The 23,327-nt window shown below is 48.8% G+C and overlaps 2 protein-coding genes and 1 non-coding gene across 4 annotated transcripts; 1 reads left to right on the forward strand and 2 right to left on the reverse strand.

Moving 5' to 3' along the window:
• Window positions 1-463: 463 nt before the first annotated feature.
• On the reverse strand, window positions 464-2,110 carry HSPB6 (heat shock protein family B (small) member 6). 2 transcript variants are annotated; one of them, XM_049786673.1, is made up of 3 exons: window positions 1,905-2,110; window positions 879-1,001; window positions 464-797 (listed from the first exon to the last, which is right to left on the reverse strand). In XM_049786673.1, the coding sequence occupies exons 1-3, from the start codon at window positions 2,085-2,087 to the stop codon at window positions 624-626; spliced, it is 480 nt and encodes a 159-aa protein (XP_049642630.1). In that variant the 5' UTR covers window positions 2,088-2,110; the 3' UTR covers window positions 464-623. The 2 variants fall into 2 exon arrangements, with proteins under 2 accessions (XP_049642630.1, XP_049642629.1); XM_049786672.1 differs by having other exon boundaries at window positions 464-1,001.
• Window positions 2,111-5,361: 3,251 nt separating this feature from the next.
• Window positions 5,362-20,193, forward strand: PROSER3 (proline and serine rich 3). The gene is made up of 7 exons (XM_049786595.1): window positions 5,362-5,482; window positions 8,004-8,131; window positions 8,239-8,345; window positions 9,740-9,822; window positions 9,914-10,056; window positions 18,801-19,012; window positions 19,127-20,193. The coding sequence occupies exons 1-7, from the start codon at window positions 5,427-5,429 to the stop codon at window positions 20,099-20,101; spliced, it is 1,704 nt and encodes a 567-aa protein (XP_049642552.1). The 5' UTR covers window positions 5,362-5,426; the 3' UTR covers window positions 20,102-20,193.
• LOC126029140 (U6 spliceosomal RNA) lies at window positions 8,848-8,953 on the reverse strand. The gene has a single exon (XR_007502792.1). It is a non-coding gene; the product is annotated as a U6 spliceosomal RNA (small nuclear RNA).
• Window positions 20,194-23,327: the final 3,134 nt, after the last annotated feature.

Genomic DNA, 23,327 nt, shown 5'->3' on the forward strand with positions numbered 1-23,327 from the left:
TAGTGAAGGGTGAGGGCTGGAGCCATAGCACAGCAGGTAGGGCATTTTCCAAGCTTACCTGGTTCAGTCCCCGGGATCCCATATGTTCCCCTGAGCCTGTCAGGAGTGATTTCTGAGTGCAGAGCCAGGAGTAACCCCCTGAGCTCCACCAAGTGTGGGGCCCCCTAATAAAAGCGGAGGATGTATGAGGGACCAGCTGTGGATGGTCAGGGTGGGCAGCCTATGCAGGGTTTGGAGCCTTCCAGAGCTGGTCTGGGCTCAGGTGGGTGAGGCCTGTCTGTTAGAGCTCAAAATGAGGCTTGAATTTGTGGGTCACTGAGTAGAAGGAATTTCTAATGAGGTCCTGTGATAGAGTGGGGCCCACAGCAGTGGGACATCCTGAGCTAAGGAGTTTGCTTACAGACTCTGGGCGCTGGGGGCGGAGTGTGGGAAGTGTGGCTGTGGTGTTGATAGCTAAGGAGGCATGCATGCCCTGGAAAGGTTTGGCTGGAAGGGTCAGGGCAATGTTCCAGGTTGAAGGGGAGGGTGGTCTTGACACATTCCGGACTTCTGGCTATGTGGAGTCAGGTCGGCTTTAAAAGAGGGCCTCGGGGGGGCCTCAGGGTTCAGGCACGCGCAGACCCCTATTTGGCAGCAGCCGCTGGTGGCGCTGGCAGTGGGGCCTGGACGGGTGCGGGGGCAGCCTGGATGGACAGAATGCCCTCCGGGGAGAGTGCGGAGGTCACGGCCGCAGGGTCCACGCCAGGTGGCAAGAGGTAGCGGCGATGGAACTCACGAGCGACGAAACCATGCTCGTCCTGGAAAGAGAGAGGCTTGAGCGGCGAGGCCCCTGCTCCTGTCCACCCCCCACTCCTCACAGTCCCCACCAGCCGGCTCACCGGGCGCTCCTCATGGCGTGCGTGCACTTCCACATGGTCACCAACCACCTTGACAGCGATTTCCTCTGGGGAGAAATGCTTCACATCCAGCAGCACAGAAAAATGGCCAGGGTCGGTGGACACCTATGCAAAGTCAGGTGGACATTGGGTGTAGCAAAGGCCTCACTCACCCTTGAGTTTCCACAGTTAACTTCAGAACCAGAGGTCCCCTTTTATCCATCAGCCCACCCCCACCCCAGCCTAGGACCTCTTGGCACAAAAAGGTTGCCATCATTCCCTCTGCCACATAGACACTGCCCCCTCCAGCCAGGCTGATGATTGTATAAGTCATTTTCCTTTTGGGTCTCCCTACCTCCCAGATCCCCAGGGCCCCCTATGTAAATAAAGGCCAAGATTCCTGAAGTCAGACTTTCCAGTGTCCTTTCTCCTCCCACTCCAGTCACGAGTCCTCAGCATATATAAGGTGCTCCACTACACTCCTCAGGGGAACAACCCCTTTTTTCTTCAAGTCACAGGACCCTTCCTCCTCCCGGAAAGTCACCAGTCCTTAGAGTCAACATTCCCCCTTAGGAGTCATGGAGGCCCTTACCCCCAGAGTCCTGGGTTCTAGACCAATTAAGAGTCACCAAGAAGGGGCCGGAGAGATAGCATGGAGGTAAGGCGTTTGCCTTGCAATCAGAAGGTCGGTGGTTCGAATCCTGGCCTCCCATATGGTCCCCTGAGCCTGCCAGGAGCGATTTCTGAGCATAGAACCAGGAGTAACCCCTGAGCACTGCTGGGTGTGACCCAAAAACCAAAAATAAATAAATAAGTAAAAAATAAAAAGAGTCACCAAGACACCTCCCATCAATCCCTTCCTTAGATCCTTGGGGACTGTACCACTTCACTCAACACTCAGCCTGCCTCTGATCTTCCCTCTGCTAGCAGCCCTGCAAAATCCATGCAACATCCATCCTGCTTTGGATGACCAAGAAAGACCCCTAGATCTGGGAAGCGGGCTGCCACTTCTCCCCTCGGGTCACTCACCTGGGCATTGGGCAAAGCCACGCTGGGTGCCCGCAGATAGTAGGGTGCCAGTGCAGCGGGGCAGAGGGTGGCCAGCTCTGCCTCCAGCAACCCCTCTCCAAAGCGCTGGTCGAAAAGGCGCCCAGGAAAGGGGGCCGAGGGGCGGCGCAGCCAAGAAGGCTGCACAGGCACCGGGATCTCCATCCTGCTTCTTCTCTGCCTCCTGGGCTTGCAGTGCCCCAACGTCCGCAGCCTCCTCCTTTAAGTACACCCTGTGTCCGCCCTTTCGGCAGGCCGCCCGGGAACATCGGGACCTGGGCCAGACTGGGCCATATTTAGCAAGCCCAAGGATGACTTGACTGTTTTATTAAGCTCCTGATGAATGCTTGCGAGATGCCGGTAAGAGCCAAAGTTCCAAAGGGAAACTGAGGCTGGGGAGGCAAAGTAGGGCCCACACTCACAGCCGAGTTTCCAATCACTCTCATCCACCACCCCGCCTCGCAGGCAGCCCTGCGGATGACGCAGATGGCCCTTTTAGGAGTAAAGGGAATGCGGCTGCAGGGCCAGGTTGTCAGGAGGACACAGAACAGACCCTGCTCCAGGCCCAACCCCCTTCCCACCCCTTAAGCCAGGACTAATTCTGTGCCTCTGACTCAGCCAGGGTGTGCAGGACAGCGGAGACAGCCAGGTGAGTGGTTGCCAGGGGGTGCAGGCTGGCCTTGCCTTACAGGGGGGGCCCACGCTGGGTTCCTGAAATAGCTCCTTTTGATCCAGCCACCTGGGCCTGGAGCCCAGGATTGGCACCCTGTAGAGCCAGCTGCTCCTGCAGCAACCAGAAAGCGGCTGGTCCCAGGGATGGAAGGACAAGCCATCAGAGAAGGGACAGCTGCCAGCTTGGTTCTCAACGGGGGAAATAACGGTAGAGACCCCAGGAGGTCCAGAGACGGTTTCTGCGAGAGAGGGCGTGGCAAGGGGACACGCGGGCTGGAAAGTCAGTGTCGCTTTATAGCATCTAACAGCCAGGCCAACCTTTGGCCCTTCCCATTGGACCAGGAACGTGACAGTTACACTCCGACTAGCCAATCAGATCTGCCCTCTCAGGCAGGCCGAACGTGACGGCCAATCGTGGGACGGCTTCTTGACGTTCCTTTTCTGTTCCTGTCTGTCATTGGTCGACTCGGAGGCCGCGCTCTTCCCGCGCGGACACGCCCATAGAGGCGGGGCCAAGCGGACGTCGCTAAGCGACGGAGAGGCAACGCCTCGGGCCTGCCGCGGAACGGAACCAGCAGGCGGAAGTACTGAAGTCGCTGCGAGATGGAGCGCAGGTGAGTCCAGGGCCCTGGGCGAGGCGAGGGGCTAGGCTAGGGCAATACAGGCTGGGTCAGGATTGCCGCGTTTTCCACTGCATGGAACTACAATTCCCATGATGCTCCGCAGCGCTTGGCCTGTGCAACTGCAAGTCTTTGACTTGCATCTTCTCCTTGGAGGGTCCTGCAATGTCCACGTTCAGCTCTCTTAAGTAGCTCCAGGACTTGTAGGTTTTCCTTTTTCTTGAACTCTAAAAAGGGTCCACCAGCAACTTTTGGGTTCACTTTATCGTTTTGATATTGTTCCTAGACTTCCGTGGGGGTTGGTTTTGTACTCTTGCAAAGGAGTCCAATGATATAGATGGGGTTTGTAGTCCAAAGATTAATAGGCCATGTAAGGTGCTGTGTTCTAGCCATGGTTCTTTTTCTTTTTAAACTTGATTGATTGATTGATTGGTTTTTGGACCACACTCAGCCGTACTCAGGAGTACTCCTGGCTCTGCACTCAGAAATCACTCCTGGCAGGCTTGGGGACCATATGGGATGCTGGGAATCGAATTCAGACCCTCCTGAATCAGCCTCATGCAAGGCAAACGCCCTCCCGCTGTGCAATCTCTCTGGCTGCTAGCCACGGCTCTTTTTCGGTTTGAGGGCCACACTCAGTTGTGTTCAGTAATCACGTCTGGTGAGGCACAGAGGCCCGTATACAATGTTGAGGGTCGAACCCTTGTTGACTGTGTACAAGGTAAGCGCTTTTACCCTCTTTTCTACTTTCCCAGTTTCTAGGTTGGTTTTTTTTGTTTGTTTGTTTTGTTTTTTGTGGTTTTTGGGTCACTCCCGGCAGTGCTCAGGGGTTACTCCTGGCTCCATGCTCAGAAACTGCTCCTGGCAGGCACGGGGGACCATATGGGACGCTGGGATTCGAACCAATGACCTCTTGCATGAAAGGCAAACGCCTTACCTCCATGCTATCTCTCCAGCCCCTCTAGGTTGGTTTTTAATCCGGTGTTCACTTCCATGTCCAAGTCACCTGGAGACTGTGAAAAAGATGCTACCTAGTTTCACTTGCATATAGGTTGATTAATTTGGTATGGGGTGAGGACTGCATGTCTATATGTCTATATAGAAATAAATATATTTGGGCCATATCCAACATTTCTCAGGAGTTACTCCTGGCTTTGCGCTCAGAAATTGCTCTGCGCTCAGAAATTGCTCCTGGGAGGTTTGGGGGACCATATGGGATGCCGGGATTCAGACCATTGTCCGTCCTCAGTTGGCCTTGTGCAAGGCAAACGCCCTACCACTGTGCTATTGCTCCAGTCCCATGCCTATATTTTTTAAAGACTGAATTATGGGTTGAGACTACTGGCTGGCAATTCCTGGATTCTTCCTAGACTGCTTTGGGCTGGTGGGAATTGTACCTTTAGCATCATTACCTTGACTGTGTAACTTCATGGGTATTCTAACCTGTGTGTTCATAACTTGACCCTGACCCACCCCAGGGCCCCATCCCCAGGGGTATAAATTCACTCTTCCTTTGCAGCCTGCCAATTTCCTCCCTGCAAAATCGCCCCTTTGGATATGCTCCACATAGTCAAAGCAACTGCTGGCCATCTGGAAGGCAAGCCAAGCACCTCAAGGTGAGAATGTCCCCCAGAGAATGCTGTGTGTGCCCAGTAGCAAGGAGTGAGCAACTAGAGGGAAGAATGATGAAAACCAGGTGTGAGGGGGTGGCATAGCAGGTAGAGCTTTTGTCTTGCATGTGGCTCCATCCCCAGCAACCCATAAGATCCTCAAGCACCACCTAGAGTGATTCCTGAGTGCAGTGCCAGGAGTAACCATTAAGTATTGCTGGGTATAGGTTCCCCTCCACCACCTAAAACAAAAGCCAAAAACCCGAGAGTGAGTGATTGAAAGACATTCCCTCCTCCCTTCTCTCCTCTTTTCTCAGCCCCCCACCCCTGCCTTCTGGAATCCTCCCACCCAGAACACCCTTGCCACTTGACTGTTAGTGTGTTTCCTCTCTGAACTGAAAATTCTTGGGGGGAATTTGCTCCTTTTAGGGGTGACCCCTCAGTCTTAACTTTTCCTTCTATCCTCTTTCTTATTATAGCCCCTGAGTGCATTCAGATCCCAAAAATCAAGTCTTTCAGAAGTTACACAGGCTGAGCTGACTGAGGAGTCTTGGCCATCCAGTTCAGGGACATCTTCCCTGCCCAGCACCCCCGAGGAAAATATGGGAGCTTCCCCACCACCCACCCTGCTTGACAGTGGGGACTCTGTGGTGGCCAAGTAAGTACCAGCAGATAACAGCACCAGAGAAGCGTTTGAGTTGGGAAAAGAGAACAACAGTGGTTATTTATAAAGTACTCTGTTATTTTGGGGGGAAGTATTTCCCCAGTGGTGCTCAGGACCACTCTCAGCCTTGTAGTGTGAGCTTAAAAGCCTGGTGCTTTGACTGACCATACTTGTTGTTTGGGTCCCAATAGTTCTGGAGGCCACCAAGGCCACCCAGGCAGTGCTCAGGAGACACCCAGTGCAGGTATGGTAGGGGGAAATGGACACATGGTGCCAAGGATTGAGCTTGAGGCCTAATACATGCCTTGCCAGAGTACTCTCTTCAGGCCCTTATGCAGCTCTTTTGTTGTTGTTGTTGCTTGGTTTTGATTTTTGGATAATACCCAGCACTGCTCAGGGGTTACTCCTGGCTTTGTGCTCAGAAATTGCTTCTGGCAGGCATGGGGGACCATATGGGATTCTGGGATTCAAACCACCATTCTTCCTGAATCTACAAATGCCATACCACTGTGCTATCTCTCCAGCCCTCTTATGCAGCTCTTGTTAGACTGCACTTTGTGGGGTCTGAGGGTTAGTATAGCAGGAAGAGCATTTCATTTGCCTTACACATGGCTGACCAAAGTTTGATCCCTGGAACTCCAAATTGAACCCTAACAACACCAGAAGTGATCTCTGAGTACAGAGTCAGGAATAAGCACCACCAGATGTGGGGCCCTAACACCCCCCTCCAAAATAAGGACAACTTTGTAGTGTTCCTAAGACTAGACTGCCTGGGTTCAAATCCTAGTTCTGTCACTCACAGTAGAATTTTGGTCTCAGTTACTTCATCAGCAAATTGGTGAGATTTATAGCATTTACCTTCTATGGCTTGTTTGTTTATTTGTCTGTTTTGTTTTGGGGCTACACTTGGCAGCACTCAGGGGTTACTCCTGGCTCTTCACTCAGAAATTGCTCCTGGCAGTGTCAGGGGACCATATGGAATGCTGGAAATCGAGTCCAGATTCATTCTAGGTTGGCCATGTGCAAGGCAAATACCCTACTGCTGTACTATCACTCCGGCCTCTCCTAGGGCTTGTTTTAAGCTTTCAGTGAGTTACTATTATCAAGCATCATTAACAGTGTCATCATATATATAGTGAGAAATTGGATTTGTAGGACACAAATTACTAGTGTAACAAAAAGAGTCCCAAACTATTTGTGGCTGAAACAAAAAAAGACATTGATTTCTCCCTTCCCCAGTAGTTTAGACAGAAGCCACCAGCATCACTTTACACTTTACACTTCTGGAGCTAAATGGCTTCGAACCACAACCACTTTTCAGAATCGTCTCTTCATACTCAGTTGATCAGGAACCTAGTTACCCAGCCATAGGCTACAAGGATACCTGGAAAATATAAGTATAAATGATCAGTTATGTGCACAGATAAAAACTGCTCTACCATATCCTAAAGATGAATGCTGTGAAGCATAGCTACTGGTACTATGATGCTGCTATTCAACAAACAGTATCTGATATGATTGTTCTTTTTCTTTCTTTTTTTTTTTTTTTTTTTGGCTTTTGGGCCACACCCGGCGGTGCTCAGGGGTTACTCCTGGCTATCTACTCAGAAATAGCTCCTGGCAGGCACAGGGGACCATATGGGACACCGGGATTCGAACCAACCACCTTAGGTCCTGGATCGGCTGCTTGCAAGGCAAACGCCGCTGTGCTATCTCTCTGGGCTCAATTGTTCTTTTTCTAATGTTTAAAATAATGTTTTTAGGGCCCAGAGAGATAGCACAGCTTGCAAGGCAACCGCCGATCCAGGACCAAAGGTGGTTGGTTCGAATCCTGGTGTTCCATATGATCCCCTGTGCCTGCCAGGAGCTATTTCTGAGCAGACAGCCAGGAGTAACCCCTGAGCACCACTGGGTGTGACCCAAAAACCAAAATAAATAAATACATAAATAAACAAACAAACAAATAAATAAATAAATAAAATAATGTTTTTATTAGCAAGCAAATGGAGGGGGAAAAATACGGTTAGATTCAGGGGCTGGAGAGATAATACAGTGGGTAAGGCAGTTACCTTGCACATAGCTCACCCAGGTTCAATCCCAGGCATCCCATATAGTCCCCTGAACCCCAAAGGAATAATTCCTGAGCACAGAGCCAGGACTAACCCCTGAACATTGGCAGGTGTGGCCCAGAAACTGAAAAAAAAAATTAGTAGATTCAGGGGCTAGAGAGATAAGTACAACAGGCAAAGCTCTTGCTTTGCACATGGCCAGCCCGGGTTCGATCCCAGACACCCACCCGATCTGATTCACCAGGAGTGATTTCTGAGCACAGAATCAGGAGTAAACCCTGAGCACTGCTGGGTGTGGCCCTAATACCAAAATAATAAAGAAACCAGAAGCTAGAGTCATTTCAGTCCCAAAGTAGTAAGTTCTATTTCTAAGTACTTAAGGAAATAAGAGACTAGGGTTGGTGTTACTATTTGTATTTGGCCCTTCTCCCCATCTGCCTTCACAGATACATAAACAGGTTCCGCCAGGCCCAGCCAACAAGCCGAGAGGAACGCCAGTCTGCAGGGCCAACTCCAGCTGACTTTTGGTGGCTTCAGCCTGACTGTCCAGACCTCAGCAGCCAACCTGCTGCAGGTACCTGCATCCACCCCATCCACTCCTAGCCTAACACTCATCCTGACCTGTGCCCCTGCAGCCACTCCACATGTTCCCCCTAACTCAAGTTGGGGCTTCTTTAGCAGGAACCAGTGAACCAGAAGGAAGACCCAATACTGCAGTCTCAACTTTGACCAAAATGGCCAGTGCATCCAAGATTAACACAATGGTTCCTCTTCAAGAAATAAAACAGGTGACATCTCAATCTACTCTCTCCCTTACATATCTGGACGACTGTTACCAGCCCTGTTTGACATAAATGTCTATACCGAGGGACCAGACAGATAATACAGTGGATAGGGCACTTTTGCCTTGCATGTGGCTAACACAGATTTGATCCCTTACATCCCATATTGTCCCCAGAGTACCACCCGGAGTGAATCATGAGTGTGAGCAGGGGTAACCCCTGAGCACTGATAGGTATGGTACAAACAAGCAAACAAAGGAATTCAAGGAAGAGTCAACAAATAAGGATTTTTAAAACTAATACAGTGAGGAATGACTGGATCCTGGTGCTTTTTTTTTTTTTTTTTAATTTTGGCATCACACCAGCAGTGCTTAGGGATTACTCTTGACTTTGCATTTAGGAATCACTCCTGGAGAAATTGGGGACCATATGGGGTGCTGGGGAACAAATCCTGGTTGGCCATATGCAAGACAAACACTCTATCTTTACCCCTCTAGACTTTTTTTTTTTAAATATGAAACGCTTCACGAATTTGCTTGTCATCCTTGCGCAGGGCCATGCTAATCTTCTCTGTATTGTTCCAATTTTAGTATATGTGCTGCCGAAGCGAGCAATAGATTTTATTTTTTGTGTTTTGGGCCACACCTGGTGGTGCTCAGGGATTACTCATGGCTCTATACTCAGAATCAGTCCTGGCAAGCTCGGGGGACCATATAGGATACTGGGGATCAAACCCAGGTCTGCCCTATGCAAGGCAAGTACCCTACCTGCCATGCCATTGCTCTGGACCCCCTCTAGACTTTTAGTTATACCAGTGGAAAAGGGAGATCTCTCCATGGCCCCCCTTATTTTATTTTTTAAATTTTTTTAGCAGGGCAGTTTTGGTTTTTTGGCCACACCCAGAAGTGTTCATGGATTGCCTTTGGCTCAACACACAGAAATCACCCTTGGTGGTCTTGGGGGACCATCTGAGATGTCAAGGTTGGCCCAAACAAATCAAGTGGCCTACTTGCTGTACATGACTCTAGCCTCTCTACTGCCCCATTTAAATTCCCAGATTTTTTCTCATTCCCTTATCCTGGAGCCAATCATTAGGAACCAGAAGATAGGTTTTTTTTGTTTTTGTTTTGTTTTGTTTTTTGGGCCACACCCATTTGATGCTCAGGGATTACTACTGGCTCTGTGCTCAGAAAGTCGCCCCTGGCTCAGGGGACCGACCATATGGGACACCGGGGGATCAAACCATGGTTTGTTCTAGGCTAGCACTTGCAAGGCCTTACCTCTAGCGCCACCTCTCTGGCCCCATGAAACAAGATAGTTTTGCCATTAACCACATCAGATTCCTTTTCCCAACAAGTCTTTGGGATGAAGCTTGACCTCTGACCCCTCTCACCCCACAGAGCCTCAACTCGTGGAACTCATCCCTGCTAGACCTGGAGACACTGAGCCTGCAGAGCAGAGCTGACAGGCTTCTCAAACGCAGGTAACTCCCTTAGCAGCATCTGCTTGCCCACTCCCCACTCTTCGTGCCCATCTCAGAGACCTAGTGACCTCACTCTGCTTTCTCCCTCCAGCAAGACCTCCATCTCCTCCTCCTCCTCCCTCAGCCCCTGTGATGTCAGCAACTCCTCACTGCCTGTTAGCTCCGATGGCCTTTCTCCCTTCCCTGTGACCTTCACCGCTGACTCCAGCAAGAACTGCTGTTCCCGGGTATCTGGTAGGTGTTGGATTGAGGCAAGGATTGAGGGCAGTGTAGGTGTGGATTCCAGCTCTGCCACTTACATCTCTTGGGGCCTGGTTCCCATAACTTTAAGACAATAGGGCTAAAAGTTGACTCCAGGGGCCCAAGAGATAGCACAGTGGTAGGGTGTTTGCCTTGCATGCAGTCAATCCCGGACAGACGGTGGTTTGAATCCCGGCATCCCATATGGTCCCCCGAGCCAGCCAGGAGCAAATTCTGAGAGCTGAGAGCCAGGAGTAACCCCTGAGCACCACTGCCGCCGGTTGTAACCCAAAAACAAAAACAAAAACAAGTTGAATTCAGTCTTGTGAGGAGGATTCCTGGAGTTGGGAAGTACATGGGGCACTGGGCCTGGCTTTATTCACAGGTTCTTTGCTTCTCTCTGCACATCTGAACATGAAGCTCCAAAATCAGAAGGTTTTCTTAATTTTGGTACCATACCTGATTTCCCAGCAAAGTCTGACCTAAAGACTATGGAGCTAGCAGCTGGAGAAATAGTATAATGGGTAAGGACTGTCTTTGCACATAATAAACTCTGGTTCAGTCCCTGGCATTGTATTATGGTCCCCCAAAGACCATCAGGATTGATCCCTGAGCACAGTGCCTGACTAAACCCTGATCACAATCAGGTATGGCTCAAAAAATAATAAAAATAAATAAGGGGCTGGAGTGATAGCACAGCGATAGGGCATTTGCCTTGCATGCGGCCAACCTGGGACAGACCAGGGTTTGATTCCTGGCATTCCCTATGGTCCCCCGAGCCTGCCAGGAGTGATTTCTGAGCCAGGAGTAACCCCTAAGCACTGCTGAATGTGACCCAAAAAGGAAAAAAAAAAAGATTAAAAAAAAAAAAAGAATATGAAGTTATTTAAAAATTATGTATATATGTGGGGCCGGAAAGGTGGCGCTAGAGGTAAGGTGTCTACCTTGCAAGCGCTAGCATAGGACGGACCACGGTTCAATCCCCCGGCGTCCCATATGGTCCCCCCAAGCCAGGGACAACTTCTGAGCGCATAGCCAGGAGTAACCCCTGAGCGTCAAACGGGTGTGGCCCAAAAACAAAAAAAAAAAAACAAAAAAAAAATTATGTATATATGTCTTTTTTGTTTGTTTGTTTGTTTGGTTTTTGGGTCATACCCGGCAGCGCTCAGGGGTTACTCATGGCTCTACACTCAGAAATTGCCCCTGGCAGGCTCTGGGGACCATATGGGATGCTGGGATTTGAACCAATGACCTTCTGCATGAAAGGCAAATGCCTTACCTCCATGCTATCTCTCCAGTCCCTATATGTATCATTTTTATATATAAATCATGTAGTTTAAGTAATAGATCTATAACAGTGAAAATGTGTAATTTTTTCTATGAGTATGACACCAAACTATATGAAATATTTTGTCTTTATGTGTAGTTAAAATGGTTTAATATTGACAATTCAAAACCACTAAAATGGTTTAATATTAAAAATTTCAGGGCCGGAGAGATAGCATGGAGGTAAGGGGTTTGCCTTTCATGTAGAAGGATGGTGGTTCAAATCCCAGCATCCCATATGGTCCCCTGTGCCTGCCAGGGGCAATTTCTGAGCATAGAGCCAGGAGTAACCCCTGAGCGATGCAGGGTGTGACCCAAAAAACAAAAAAATAAACAACAACTAGAAAATGTCATACTTGTCAATTTTGCCGAGATGTGTTTGGGCCACAGACTTACTCTTGACTTTGAGCTCAGGGATCACTCCTGGAAGTGCTCAGTAGACCATACAATTTCATTTTTTATTTTCAAGTTTCAAATTTCTTTCTTTTTGTGGGGGGAGTTTGGGCCACACCCGATGATGCTCAGGGGTTACTCCAAGTTATGCATTCAGAAATCACTCCTGGCTTAGGGGACCTTCTGGGATGCCAGAGATTGAACCTCAGTTCATCTTAGGTTAGCGTGTACAAGGCAGATACCCTACTGCTTGCACCACTGCTCTGCCCCTTAGTTTCAAATTTATTTATTGGCACCATATTTTCAAACAAGTTTAAACATTTTTATTATAACACTGTGCTTTACAAAGTTGTATATAATGCAGGTGTTTCAGGCATTAAATATTCAAACACTAATCCCACAATTAGTGTGACCTTCTCTCCACCAGTGTCCCCAGTTTACCATCCACCACTCTAGCCTGCTTTCTTTCAGACACACACACAATAAATCTATATCATTTGTTATGACAAATGGAATCGTCAAAACTTAGATAACTGAAGATCATTTTGAAATAATTATCTCCATATTGTTACTAAAGTCAGTGTATCTAAGGATTTACTGGGCTGTGGTTAGTGCTAATTGAGCCTTCTGGTTACTGTTTGGGCTCACTGAGTTTGGTGGTCTTTTGGGTAACTTTCCCATATATTTTCTGTGATCCTACTGGCCTGACAGTCTTATGAAATTAAGGGTTGTTGTGTAACCACAAGTGATCCAGTAGTATCTTTAGATCCGGAGCTTGGTGGCTTGGCTGTTTGATAAGGCTCAGTTGGGGAGCTCAACTGTTTCTGTCCAGAGTGTTGGGTGTGGTGCTAGGCTGCTGTAGCTTCAGACAGAAGAAGGAATCTGCCCTCATCCATTCTGAGAAGTCGCCAGAGCTTTCAGTCTGGACCAGACAACCTGGGTTGACTTGGTGACCATCATTTTCTTTTGGAGCTTAGTGGGGGGGGGGGGGCATTTTTCTACCAGGAAGATGGCAGGTGTGGGGGCAAGGCTGCTGGGTTTTCTGGTGGTGGATGTGTGGGGTACATGGGACATGTGTGGGACACTTAGCCTATTCCCATTCAGTAATACCTCAGAGTTTTCAGCTCATAGTCTGGTCCCACTTAGAAGGTTCAGATGCTCATGTTATTTGTACTTAGTCATGGATCTGGGCCATTTCTGTTAGAGGGTGATGGGTATGCCTGTGGCCTGCTGTGCCTTCAGGCAGGAAGGAGACTGTCCCACTCATTCTGAGAACAGTTTTTTTTTAACCCAATATCCAGACCCCTTTTTCCGTTTGTTTTATTTTGGGGCTATATCTGGAGATGCCCAGGGGTTACTCCTTGGCTCTGAACTGAGGACTCATTCCTAATGGGGCTCTGGAGACAGAACACGGCAAGTGCCTTACTCACTTTGCCCTCTCAGATCCCTTTCTTTCTCCTTCCTTCCTTCCTTCCTTCCTTCCTTCCTTCCTTCCTTCCTTCCTTCCTTCCTTCCTTCCTTCCTTCCTTCCTTCCTTCCTTCCTTCCTTCCTCCCTCCCTCCCTCCCTCCCTCCCTCCCTCCCTCCCTCCCTCCCTCCCTTCCTTCCTTCCTTCCTTCCTTCCTTCCTTCCTTCCTTCCTTCCTTCCTTCCTTCCTTCTTCCTTCCTTCTTTCCTTCCTTCTTTCCTTCCTCCTTCCTCCCTTCCTTCCACCCTTCCTTCCTTCCTTCCTTTTTTTTTTTTTTGGGCCACACCCAGTGATGCTCAGGGGTTACTCCTGGCTATGCACTTAGAAATCTCTCCTGGCTTGGGGGACCATATGGGATGACCAGGATCGAACCAAGGTCCATCCTGGGTCAGCTTCAAGGAAAACACCCTCCCACTGTGCTATTGTTCCAACCCCCCAGATTCCTTTTTATGCCATTTGTACTATGTAACTTTACTAAATAGGCAAACACACTATCAAACTCTCAAATTTCTTCCCTGTGGTTTTAGAGTGAGCCAAGAGCCAGCACAAAGGCTGGAGCCAAGGCTTAACATACTGAAAACTGTGTTTGGTCCCCCAGTACCACAGGGTGTCATTCCTGAGCACAGTGCCAGGAGTAATCCCAGAGTGCTGTCAAGTGTGACCCAGAGAAACTAGAAGGCATGCCACGGGCTAGCTTTTGGGTGTTGTTGCGTTAAAGAACTTTGAGTTCCCTCGAGGAGAGTGGGTGACACGAACAGTGAAATATGAAGAAAAGAGAGACTACATAATGCGTGTGAGAGAAACAGCATTCTGAGTTGTTGCGTGAAGAATAAGAGGTATAAATGAGGGCCCGGAGAGATAGCACAGTGGTGTTTGCCTTGCAAGCAGCCGATCCAGAACCTAAGGTGGTTGGTTCGAATCCTGGTGTCCCATATGGTCCCCTGTGCCTGCCAGGAGCTATTTCTGAGCAGACAGCCAGGAGTAACCCCTGAGCACCGCTGGGTGTGAACCAAAAACCAAAAAAAAAATAAAATAAAATAAAGAGGTATAAATGAGGACTACCAGCTATAGTTTTTTTTTATGGCATGAAAAGAATACTCTCCTATGTTAAATTATAACATGGCTCTCTTGTAAACAGAAAAACAAAACAATTCACATGGCTCCTGACGAGTAGATATGTTTCAAGTAAGAATCCAGAGTTAAAAAACATCTTCAAGCAGTTCCTGTCCGGGTAGTCCTAGATGTCAATACTGATATGGGGAGTTTGCAAGGAGCCGGTTTTTCCTAATTTCTGAGGAACAGGTTTTGTAATTTTCGGGGCTAATACAGATAATTAACTTTCTATAAGGTCTGACTAAGAAAAAGTTTTTAGGGAAAACAAACTTATCTGAAAGAGATGCAAACCTACCTGGTGAAGGTTTTCTCAATAGCTCAATGCTGTTTTCTGGATAAAACTTTGGATGTAAGTTCTGAGGCAAGAATTAGCAAATGCTCAAAAGCCTTTTAGAGATCTCCAAAAGGCAGAACATTTCTTTCTGTTTAAAACTGCAAGGACATATGGAAGACAAAGAGAAATAAAGTTGTTTTGGGGTATATTTTGGTGCTGAGTTTTCCAGCACCCAAATCAAGAGTTTAGTTGCCTTTAAAAATCCTTATGTTTGGGGCCGGAGAGATAGCATGGAGGTAAGGCGTTTGCCTTTCATGCAGGAGGTCATCGGCTCAAATCCCGGCGCCCCATATGGGGCAGGAGCAATTTCTGAGCCTGGAGCCAGGAGTAACCCCTGAGCACTGCCGGGTGTGACTCCCCCCCAAAAAACCCACAAAAATCCTTATGTTTTTTAAAAAAAATTTATGTTTGGGGCAGGAGAGATAGCACAGCATTGTTTGCCTTGCAAGCAGCCGACCCAGGACCTAAGGTGGTTGGTTTAATTCCCTGCGTCCCATATGGTCCCCCTGTACCTGCCAGGACTATTTCTGAGCAGATAGCCAGGAGTAACTCCTGAGCACCGGCGGGTGTGGCCCAAAAACAAAACAAAACAAAACAAAACAAACAAACAAAAAAATCCTTATGTTTGGAAGTGAAAGGTTCAACTATATACACACTTAATACAGCAAAAGGGAGATTTATATTTAGACCAAAAAAGTGTTTGTTATTAAGCATAAGAATATCACCTTGGGGCCGGGCGATGGCGCTAGAGGTAAGGTGCCTGCCTTGCCTGCGCTAGCCTTGGATGGACCGCGGTTCAATCCCCCCCCCCCCGCGGCGCCCCCATATCGTCCCCCAAGCCAGGAGCGATTTCTGAGTGCATAGCCAGGAGTAACCCCTGAGCGTTACCGGGTGTGGCCCAAAAACCAAAAAAAAAAAAAAAGAATATCACCTTTTGGGCCCGGAGAGATAGCACAGCGGTGTTTGCCTTGCAAGCAGCCAATCCAGGACCTAAGGTGGTTGGTTCGAATCCCGGTGTCCCATATGGTCCCCTGTGCCTGCCAGGAGCTATTTCTGAGCAGACAGCCAGGAGTAGCCCCTGAGCACCGCTGGGTGTGGTCCAAAAACCAAAAAAAAAAAAAAAAAAAAAAAAGAATATCACCTTTCACTATCAAAAATCTTGGTCAACCATCTACGCTGAGGGAAGACTTCTCAGTGGGCCTTCTGAGGAGATTCATTAGATTATGGTGGTGATAAAGACAGAGGGCAGCAGGGGTCCTAGCTGCTATCATTGCCACAGTGTTGTTACTATTACTCTATACCCAGCAGGTTCTGGGGTGCGGTGGTATACACAGGATGGGTGTCCCATGTCTCTCAGGGCTACCACGAATGGGCACAGGCAAGCACAGCTAAACCAAGGTGCTTGATCCTGCCTAGCATTTGCTGTTGCTGTTTCATTCTCTTTATTCATCTCACTTTCCTGAGCCTCCTTTTTTCCTATCTGTAAAGTGGGTTTCATAGGGCTTTTTTGTTGTTGTTGCTGTTGTTGTTTTTGCCCTTTTTTTTGGGGGGGGGTGGGGAGCCATACCTGGCAATGCTCAGGGCTTATTCCGGTCTCTGTAGTCATTAGCCACTTCTGGAGGGCTTGATAAAACCTCTGGGGTGCTGAGAATAGAACTTGGATTGGCCACATGTGAAGCAATTGCTCTACTTGCTCAGGCCCAGATTTCACAATTTGACTGTATTCACTCTTTCATCTAACTTACACTTTTGTTTGTTTGTTTGTTTTTTGGGGTCACACCCAGCATTGCTCAGGGGCTACTCCTAGCTATGTGCTCAGAAATTGCCCCAGGCAGGCTCGGGAGATCATATGGGATGCCGGGATTCAAACCACCATCCTTCTGCACACAAGGCAAACGCCCTACTACTGTGCTCTCTCTCTAGCCTCCAACTCACACTTTTATACTGATTGTTTACAAGGCCAGTGAGCAGAATTGGGGCTGCCACAGTGAACTAAGTACACATGGTTTCACTTTTGGGGCTCTCAGAACATAGACAGCAAGGGGCAGAGAACAATTTATAACCCCCTAAGGGGATGCTGATGTGACCAAAAATCAGTGTCAGGGAGCACTTCATGGACATGGTGTTGTGCAGTTGGGGTCTTTATTTTTAACTTTATTTACCCTTTAACTGATTGATTGATTGATTGATTGATTTTTTGGCCACACTCAGCGGTGCTCAGGGGTCACTCCTGGCTTTGCACTCAGAAATCTCCTCTGGCAGTCTGGGGGACCACACGGGATTCTGGGAATCAAACCGGGATCTCTCAGGTTGGCTGCATGCAAGGCAAACGCCCCACCGCCATGCTATCTCTCCAGCCCATGGGGTCTTGAGTGGTTTGGCGGGAAGCAGCCCTCTGGCCCATCCAGAAAACTTGGGTAGAAGAGCATGATGAAAGGGTGGACTGTCTACAGCAAGCACCAGGGGTCAGAGTGGCAGAGGCCCCGAAGCATGGAAGGTCACTAACTTTGGTCATGCTGGGTGCTGGCGAGCCTGGAGGAGTGTCAATATAGTCACTAGTTGGGGGCAGAGCAATAGCACATAGCCGACCCGGGTTCCATCCCCAGCATCCCATATGGTCCCCTGAATGAAACTGCCTGAATGATTCCCTAGTGCAGAGCCAGGAAAGACACCCCCCCCCACACACACACACACACACTCACGGAGCAGAACAAGACGACGTGTTGATTCGGAGGCAAAATCCCGGGATATAGAGATATCTGGGCTGAGAACCCCTCCTTTGTGCTGGGTCCGGTGGGAGGGCTTCTGAGAGATAAGGGAGGCCTTAGTCTTGATTGAGGAAAGGGTTCTCTGGGGGAGGAGATGATGTCCCTTTGCCCTGCTGAACTAAGGATAGCCAGTGACAGCCAACAGAGCTATCTAGGTGGAAGGCATGTGCTCAGCCACTGAGCTCTCCACACCCCAGGCCTTTGCTGCTTCCCAGCTGCAGCCTGAGGAGAGCTCAGCAGGAGCACTGACTGAGGCAGGCATTCAGTCTTCTTCTGCTGACAGTGAGAGCAGCTTGAGTGCTGAGAGGAGACACCAGGAGGAGCCTTCTTTTACGTGTCATTTTATTTTATTGAAACCATTGTGGTTTACAAAGTTCTTCATAGTTGGGTTTCATCAAACATAAAGTGAATCAGGGCCAATCCCACCATCAGTGTCGACCTCCCTCCATCAATGTTCCCTAAGTGCATCCCATATCACTCCCCCTGCTCTCCAACCTGTCAGTGTAACAGGCCTTTTTTTTGGTTTTTGGGTCACGTCACATTCCAGCAGCACTCAGAAATCACTCCTGGCAGGCTCAGGGGACCATATGGGATGCCGGGATTCGAATCACCATCCTTCTGCATGCAAGGCAATCGCCCTACCTCTATGCTATCTCTCTGGCTCCATAACAGGCCCATTTTGTTTAGATTATTACAGTTTGATTCCATTGTTGTTGCCTTTGGCTTGGATATTCAATTCTGATTTTTTTTTTTTTTTTACCACCATCAATGCACCTGAGACCACTTGACCCCTGGCCTCCATCCTTTCGTATTTGTGTTTCTCCTTCTCCACTCAGTTTTTCTGCTTGCTACACTCTGTGGCCAAGGAGGGCTTTTGATTGTTTATTTGTTTGTTTTTGTTTGTTTGTTTTTGGGTCACATCTGGCATCGTTCAGGGGACCATATGGGATGCTGGGATATGAACCACCGTCCTTCTGCATGCAAGGCAAACACCTTACCTCCATGCTATCTCACCGGCCCCCCAAGGCGGTTTTTATGCCTGGGACCTGGTGCAGCAGGGAAGTGAGAGAAGTTAGGTTTTTGCTCATGGCTGACACTCAGAATCATACCTGGCACATAGTAAGGCCCAGTGTTGTGGTGAAGAGCAGGTAAACTGAAGTTTCTGACTGAGCCTTTCCCCGATTGCCACTTGTGATGAGTTAAGGCAGGGCCTGCAAAGCATAGCCACATAATCTTCAGGTGTGCTTAGTATGTGGGGGGGGGGGGGGAACCCTCCTCAGAGTACCCATCTCATCTCCCTTCTCGCCCTGACCCCTTTCTTCTTGGCTTACCCCACAGCCACTCCAGCACCGGACCCCACTCCTACTGTACCCCCAACTTCCTCCCAGACTCCTCTGCGGCCAGAGGATGACATTTTGTACCAGTGGCGGCAGCAGCGGAAACTTGAACAGGCCCAGAAGCTCCAGCTGGCTTCAAGGCCTCAACAGGTTCCCGGAGGCCAGAAAGATGGAACCTGGGTGTGCCCTCAGACCCCTAGCAGCATCCCTCCAGTGAGAAGCGGGACAGAAGAAACATGGGTACTGGAGGGGGGTCCTAAAAGAAGATGGAGTGTGGGTGGAGAAGAAGCCTGCAGGGATCAGAGGATTTGGCCCTTTCTCCCATAGGTTGCTGCCCCCATCTGTCCACCACCTGTGCCTGCTCCTGTGCCTGGAAGTCAGCCTCCCTGTGCCCCCCTGGGAGGCAGCGTGGCCTCGCCAGGCCCCACCGAGGCCTTCCATGTGGGGGGACCTCCTATTCCCCCAGCTTTCCCACCCCAAGTCTTCTGGGGCCCCAGCCCTCCTGCATTTTTCTGGACCCCGCAACCTGGACCCTGGGTCTCGCTCGGGGCCATTCCTCCTATTCCTCCCATTCCTCCCCCCAATCCCCCTGTTCCCTCGGCCTCCACTCCCACGCCTCATGCTGCAGCCCATGGACGTTCGCCCCCTGCTCCAAGCTGCTGCTCCCCCCAGACCCAGCCGAAGGGTCGTAAGCCTCATAGGAGCAGAGCTGGGGGTGTCAGAGCTACCGATGAGGGGCCCACGCCGCAGCTCCGAGGCGCCCTGGGCCAGGTGGTGTCCACCCGCCTGTTCGCAGACAGCCTGGAGGACATGTCCCCGCACCCCAATACCTCGCCTCCACCACCACACTCCCCAGGAGCCTGTGCCACACCCTCCAAACCCGAGATGATGCCCCATCTCTCGCATTTGCCAAAAAGGCCATCGAAGGCCCGGAACACCAGGGCTACGCCTCTCCACGTGGGATCAGACCAAGACAGAGACACTTCGGTGGCGGGAACTCGGGGTCCACACCCTCAGGTCCCTAGCCCTGCAGTTGGAGGGGAGGAGGCGGCTCGTGCTAGAGCCCCGCCCACCCCAACAGCTCCTGACCATTCCCCCTCGGAGGACCTGTTGGCCCAAGCCGCCCAGCTCCTAGAAGCTGCTGAAGGTAAGCTAGGCCGGAGACCCCCCTTGAGTACCTCCATCACCTGGCTAGAGCTCGCTCTTCTCCCTCCAGACTCCGACGGCAATGACTTCCAGGACGACCCTGTGTTGCAAGTGCTAAGGGTACAGAGAGCAGAGCTGCGGAGCCAGAAAAGGTGATCCCCCCACACCAAAGATCTCTGACACGTCCTTTGGGTGCCCAGTCTGAACCCCCTCTCTTGAAACTAACTGCCCACAGCAGTTGCCATCCATCCCCCGTGCTGAGCACCTACTTTAGCCTTCGCCCTCCCAACCTTTTTTTCAGGCAAGTGGAAGCCCAACTGTCTCTCCTACTGAACAAGGCTGAAGATACACAGGGTCTTAACCTTCAGCTGAGTTCATCCTCAGATTCCCTGATGGTGTGACTGCAGAGGGAAGGAGATGACTTTGTACACATTTTGTATTTTCCCAATGAAATATTGTTACAGGTTACTGGGATTTCATTTTCAGCTGCTGTCTAAGAAAGGGGCTGTTTCGAAAAGGGCAAGGGTCATGCTACTTCCTCTGGGGAGGGGTTCCTGGGCGACCTCAGCAAGCCTGGGATTCACCTTATCTGACTCAGCTCAGGAATGGGTGTGCCTTCCTGTCTCAGATGAGACCGGGGGACTGATGGACCAACAGTGTCACATGATCATCCCTCCTCTGTCACCACAGTCAGCCAGCATTCCATGCACTGATTTCCTACTTTTTACTGTTTCCTATCCTGGTTTCCTGCACCCCACCTTCTGTTCACCTCTCTGGTTGTGCCTTCTCATCTTGCTTGCTCAGACCTTGGTTGATTATTCCACATTCACTCCTAGGTGATATCTAGCCTGTCTCTAAACCTCAGCTCTAATTCTGATAGTCCCCAAATTTCTCTCTTGAGTAAAGACCTGGACTGTTCACTGCTTCTACCCTCAGATTCTAGAGATACCTGGAATTCTGTTGGTCTTGAGTGGAGTTTCATTCTTCCTCCTCAATCTATTCCTTTGCTTTCCTCAGTCTCATCTTTCTACCTGCTGGCCAAAAGTCATCTCTTTTTCCTGATATCTATAGTTAACCAGCAATAGCTATTCTCTCTATCTTTAGAATCTATCCAGAGGGAGTTGGAGAGATAGTATTAGGGTTAAGACACTTGTGTGCCAACCATGGTTTAATTCTCTCTGTGTTCCCCTGAATAATGACTCACTCAGGAGCGGTGACTTCTGAACCTGGAGACAGGAATAGATCCTGAATACTGACAAGTATGGCCCCAAATATCCCCATCCAATAAAATAACAACTATCCAATAGGCCCAGAGGAAATGACATAGTTGTTTAGAGCTCCTATTTTATAAGAGTATGGTCATGAGGTCAAATCCCACATGTCATATATGTAATGAACATGATACTCAACCTCTGCTAGTGAAGCTACTGTTTACTACGCTAGGAATTGTATTTCTGTCCACATTGCAGTGCAATATTTGTAAATTCCACAAATAGTCGTGAGGCCCAGGCTGGAGATATAGTACATCAAGTAGGGTGCCTGCCTTGCACATGGCTGAACTGGGTTTGGTCCCTGGAACTCCATATAGTCCCTGAGTGCAGAGTCAGGAATAATCCCTGATTACAGCTGAATGTTCTCTCTCTCAAAAGGGGAGTGAGGTCCTTGGTGAGCTAGGAAAAATGTATGAGCACCAGAACCAGAATGTTCAACCTCTGGCGAGAATGTATGTGCACAATCATAGAACCTCAGAAAGCAGCACCTCAGCAGAGTCTGCTTGCCCAAGCTAGTGTACTTGTAAACACTGTGACTGAAGGAGTGAGCACAAAACTTGAGGAGCACCTGATGGGTGGCCCTCAGTGTGCAAAAAGAAACTAAGTGTTAAGTGTTACAGTAAGACACATGTGCAACCACCAGTTATCACTAAAGTGAAGACAAGGGAGAGAGGGGAGAGAGAAGCCTCCCCAAATCTATCCAGAATAAAACTCTCCCCTAATCCTGCTTTTGACCTGGTCGAGGCTATCAACAACAGTCTGGACTGTTGAAAAGTCTGTTTTGTCTTGATATCTCATCCAAAAATAGTCTTCGTTACTCATCCTTGAAACTGCAAAGAACTGTGGTGACTCCTTCAACAGGACACAGAGGAAGCAATCCTGCTTTAATAATGACTAGGAAAGATGCTACAGTTTTCCATCTTGTTCTCTTTGCCCCCTCACTCTACCCCCAATACTTGCTTTGGATCCCTGGGTTACCATATGAAAAGTTTAGTTGCCATGTTGGGTAGGAGATTAGTTACACTGATGTACGAACTTGTCCAAATTCAATAGAATTTTCTTTTCTTTTTTGGTCCATCCTGGGTCAGCCACGTGCAAGGCAAATGCCCTACTGCTGCACTATCGCTCCAGCCCCAGTCAGTGAAAATTTCAAATTCGATGGGAATTTTCAAATTCAAATTTTCATCAGAAGCAAAACTGAAAGATATGCATGCTGAGATATTTATACATTTAATACATAATATAAACATCTAATTTATCTTGAAATGTATTAAAAGTTAGGGGCTGGAGGGATAGCACAGCAGTAGGGCGTTTGCCTTGCATGCGGCCCACCACGGACAGACCTGGATTTGATTTCTGGCATCTCATATGGTCCCCGAGCATGCCAGGAGCAATTTCTGAGCCGCCACTAGGTGTGGCACAAAAAAAATTTAGATTAATATGTAATAGGGACTAGAGAGATAGTACAGCAGGTAAGATGCTTCCCTTGCATTCAGCTGACCCATGTTCACTCCCCATAATGCCAGGAATGATCTAAAAACCAAAACTAAATATAAAATATTAATGGTAGAAGTGCCGGAAAGATAACTCAACAGGCTGGAGTGCATGTTTTGCATGTAGGAAGCTGAAGGTTTTGGTTTTTGTTTAAATTTAAAAGGCAATGGGCTTACTTTATTGGCATAAGTATAGATTTTTGGGTATATTATGGAAAACAGAATAAAGTTAAATCCAATCCCCCAATTATCAGAGCTTAAAAAAATACTGCATAGGTAGCCAAGGTTTCAGAGATAGCCCTCTCCCCAAAATTGCCACTCAACCAACATCCCCTTTTCCAATCCCTCTTTTTTTTCTATTATATAATTTCTCACTTAATATTTGGTATTTTAAATATTTGTCTTTCCCCACTAGCTTTAGAGTTTCATGTAGATAGGGATTAATTTTTTTCTTTTTGGTTATTACTGTGTCCACAATTTAAGTTACCACAGTAGCTGACTGAATAACTGTAGCATGGATGGTGAGAGGAGGACTCATTATGGATATGCTGGGTGGGAGCTTCCTTTTGGAAAGACATTGTTACAGAGTGTCTTGGAAAGCACTGAGATGGGTTACAT

This window comes from Suncus etruscus, chromosome 14 (assembly GCF_024139225.1).
Source record: "Suncus etruscus isolate mSunEtr1 chromosome 14, mSunEtr1.pri.cur, whole genome shotgun sequence".
Lineage (NCBI taxonomy): Eukaryota > Metazoa > Chordata > Mammalia > Eulipotyphla > Soricidae > Suncus > Suncus etruscus.

Coding starts and splice junctions, on each gene's coding strand:
- HSPB6 (XM_049786672.1), bottom strand. CDS start 2,087: ATGGAGATCCCGGTGCCTGTGCAGCCTTCTTGGCTGCGCCGCCCCTCG. Junction 1,002..1,904: donor TGGCTTTGCCCAATGCCCAG/GTGAGTGACCCG, acceptor GACTTTGCATAG/GTGTCCACCGACCCTGGCCA.
- PROSER3 (XM_049786595.1), top strand. CDS start 5,427: ATGGGAGCTTCCCCACCACCCACCCTGCTTGACAGTGGGGACTCTGTG. Junction 5,483..8,003: donor GGGGACTCTGTGGTGGCCAA/GTAAGTACCAGC, acceptor CTGCCTTCACAG/ATACATAAACAGGTTCCGCC. Junction 8,346..9,739: donor CTCTTCAAGAAATAAAACAG/GTGACATCTCAA, acceptor CTCACCCCACAG/AGCCTCAACTCGTGGAACTC.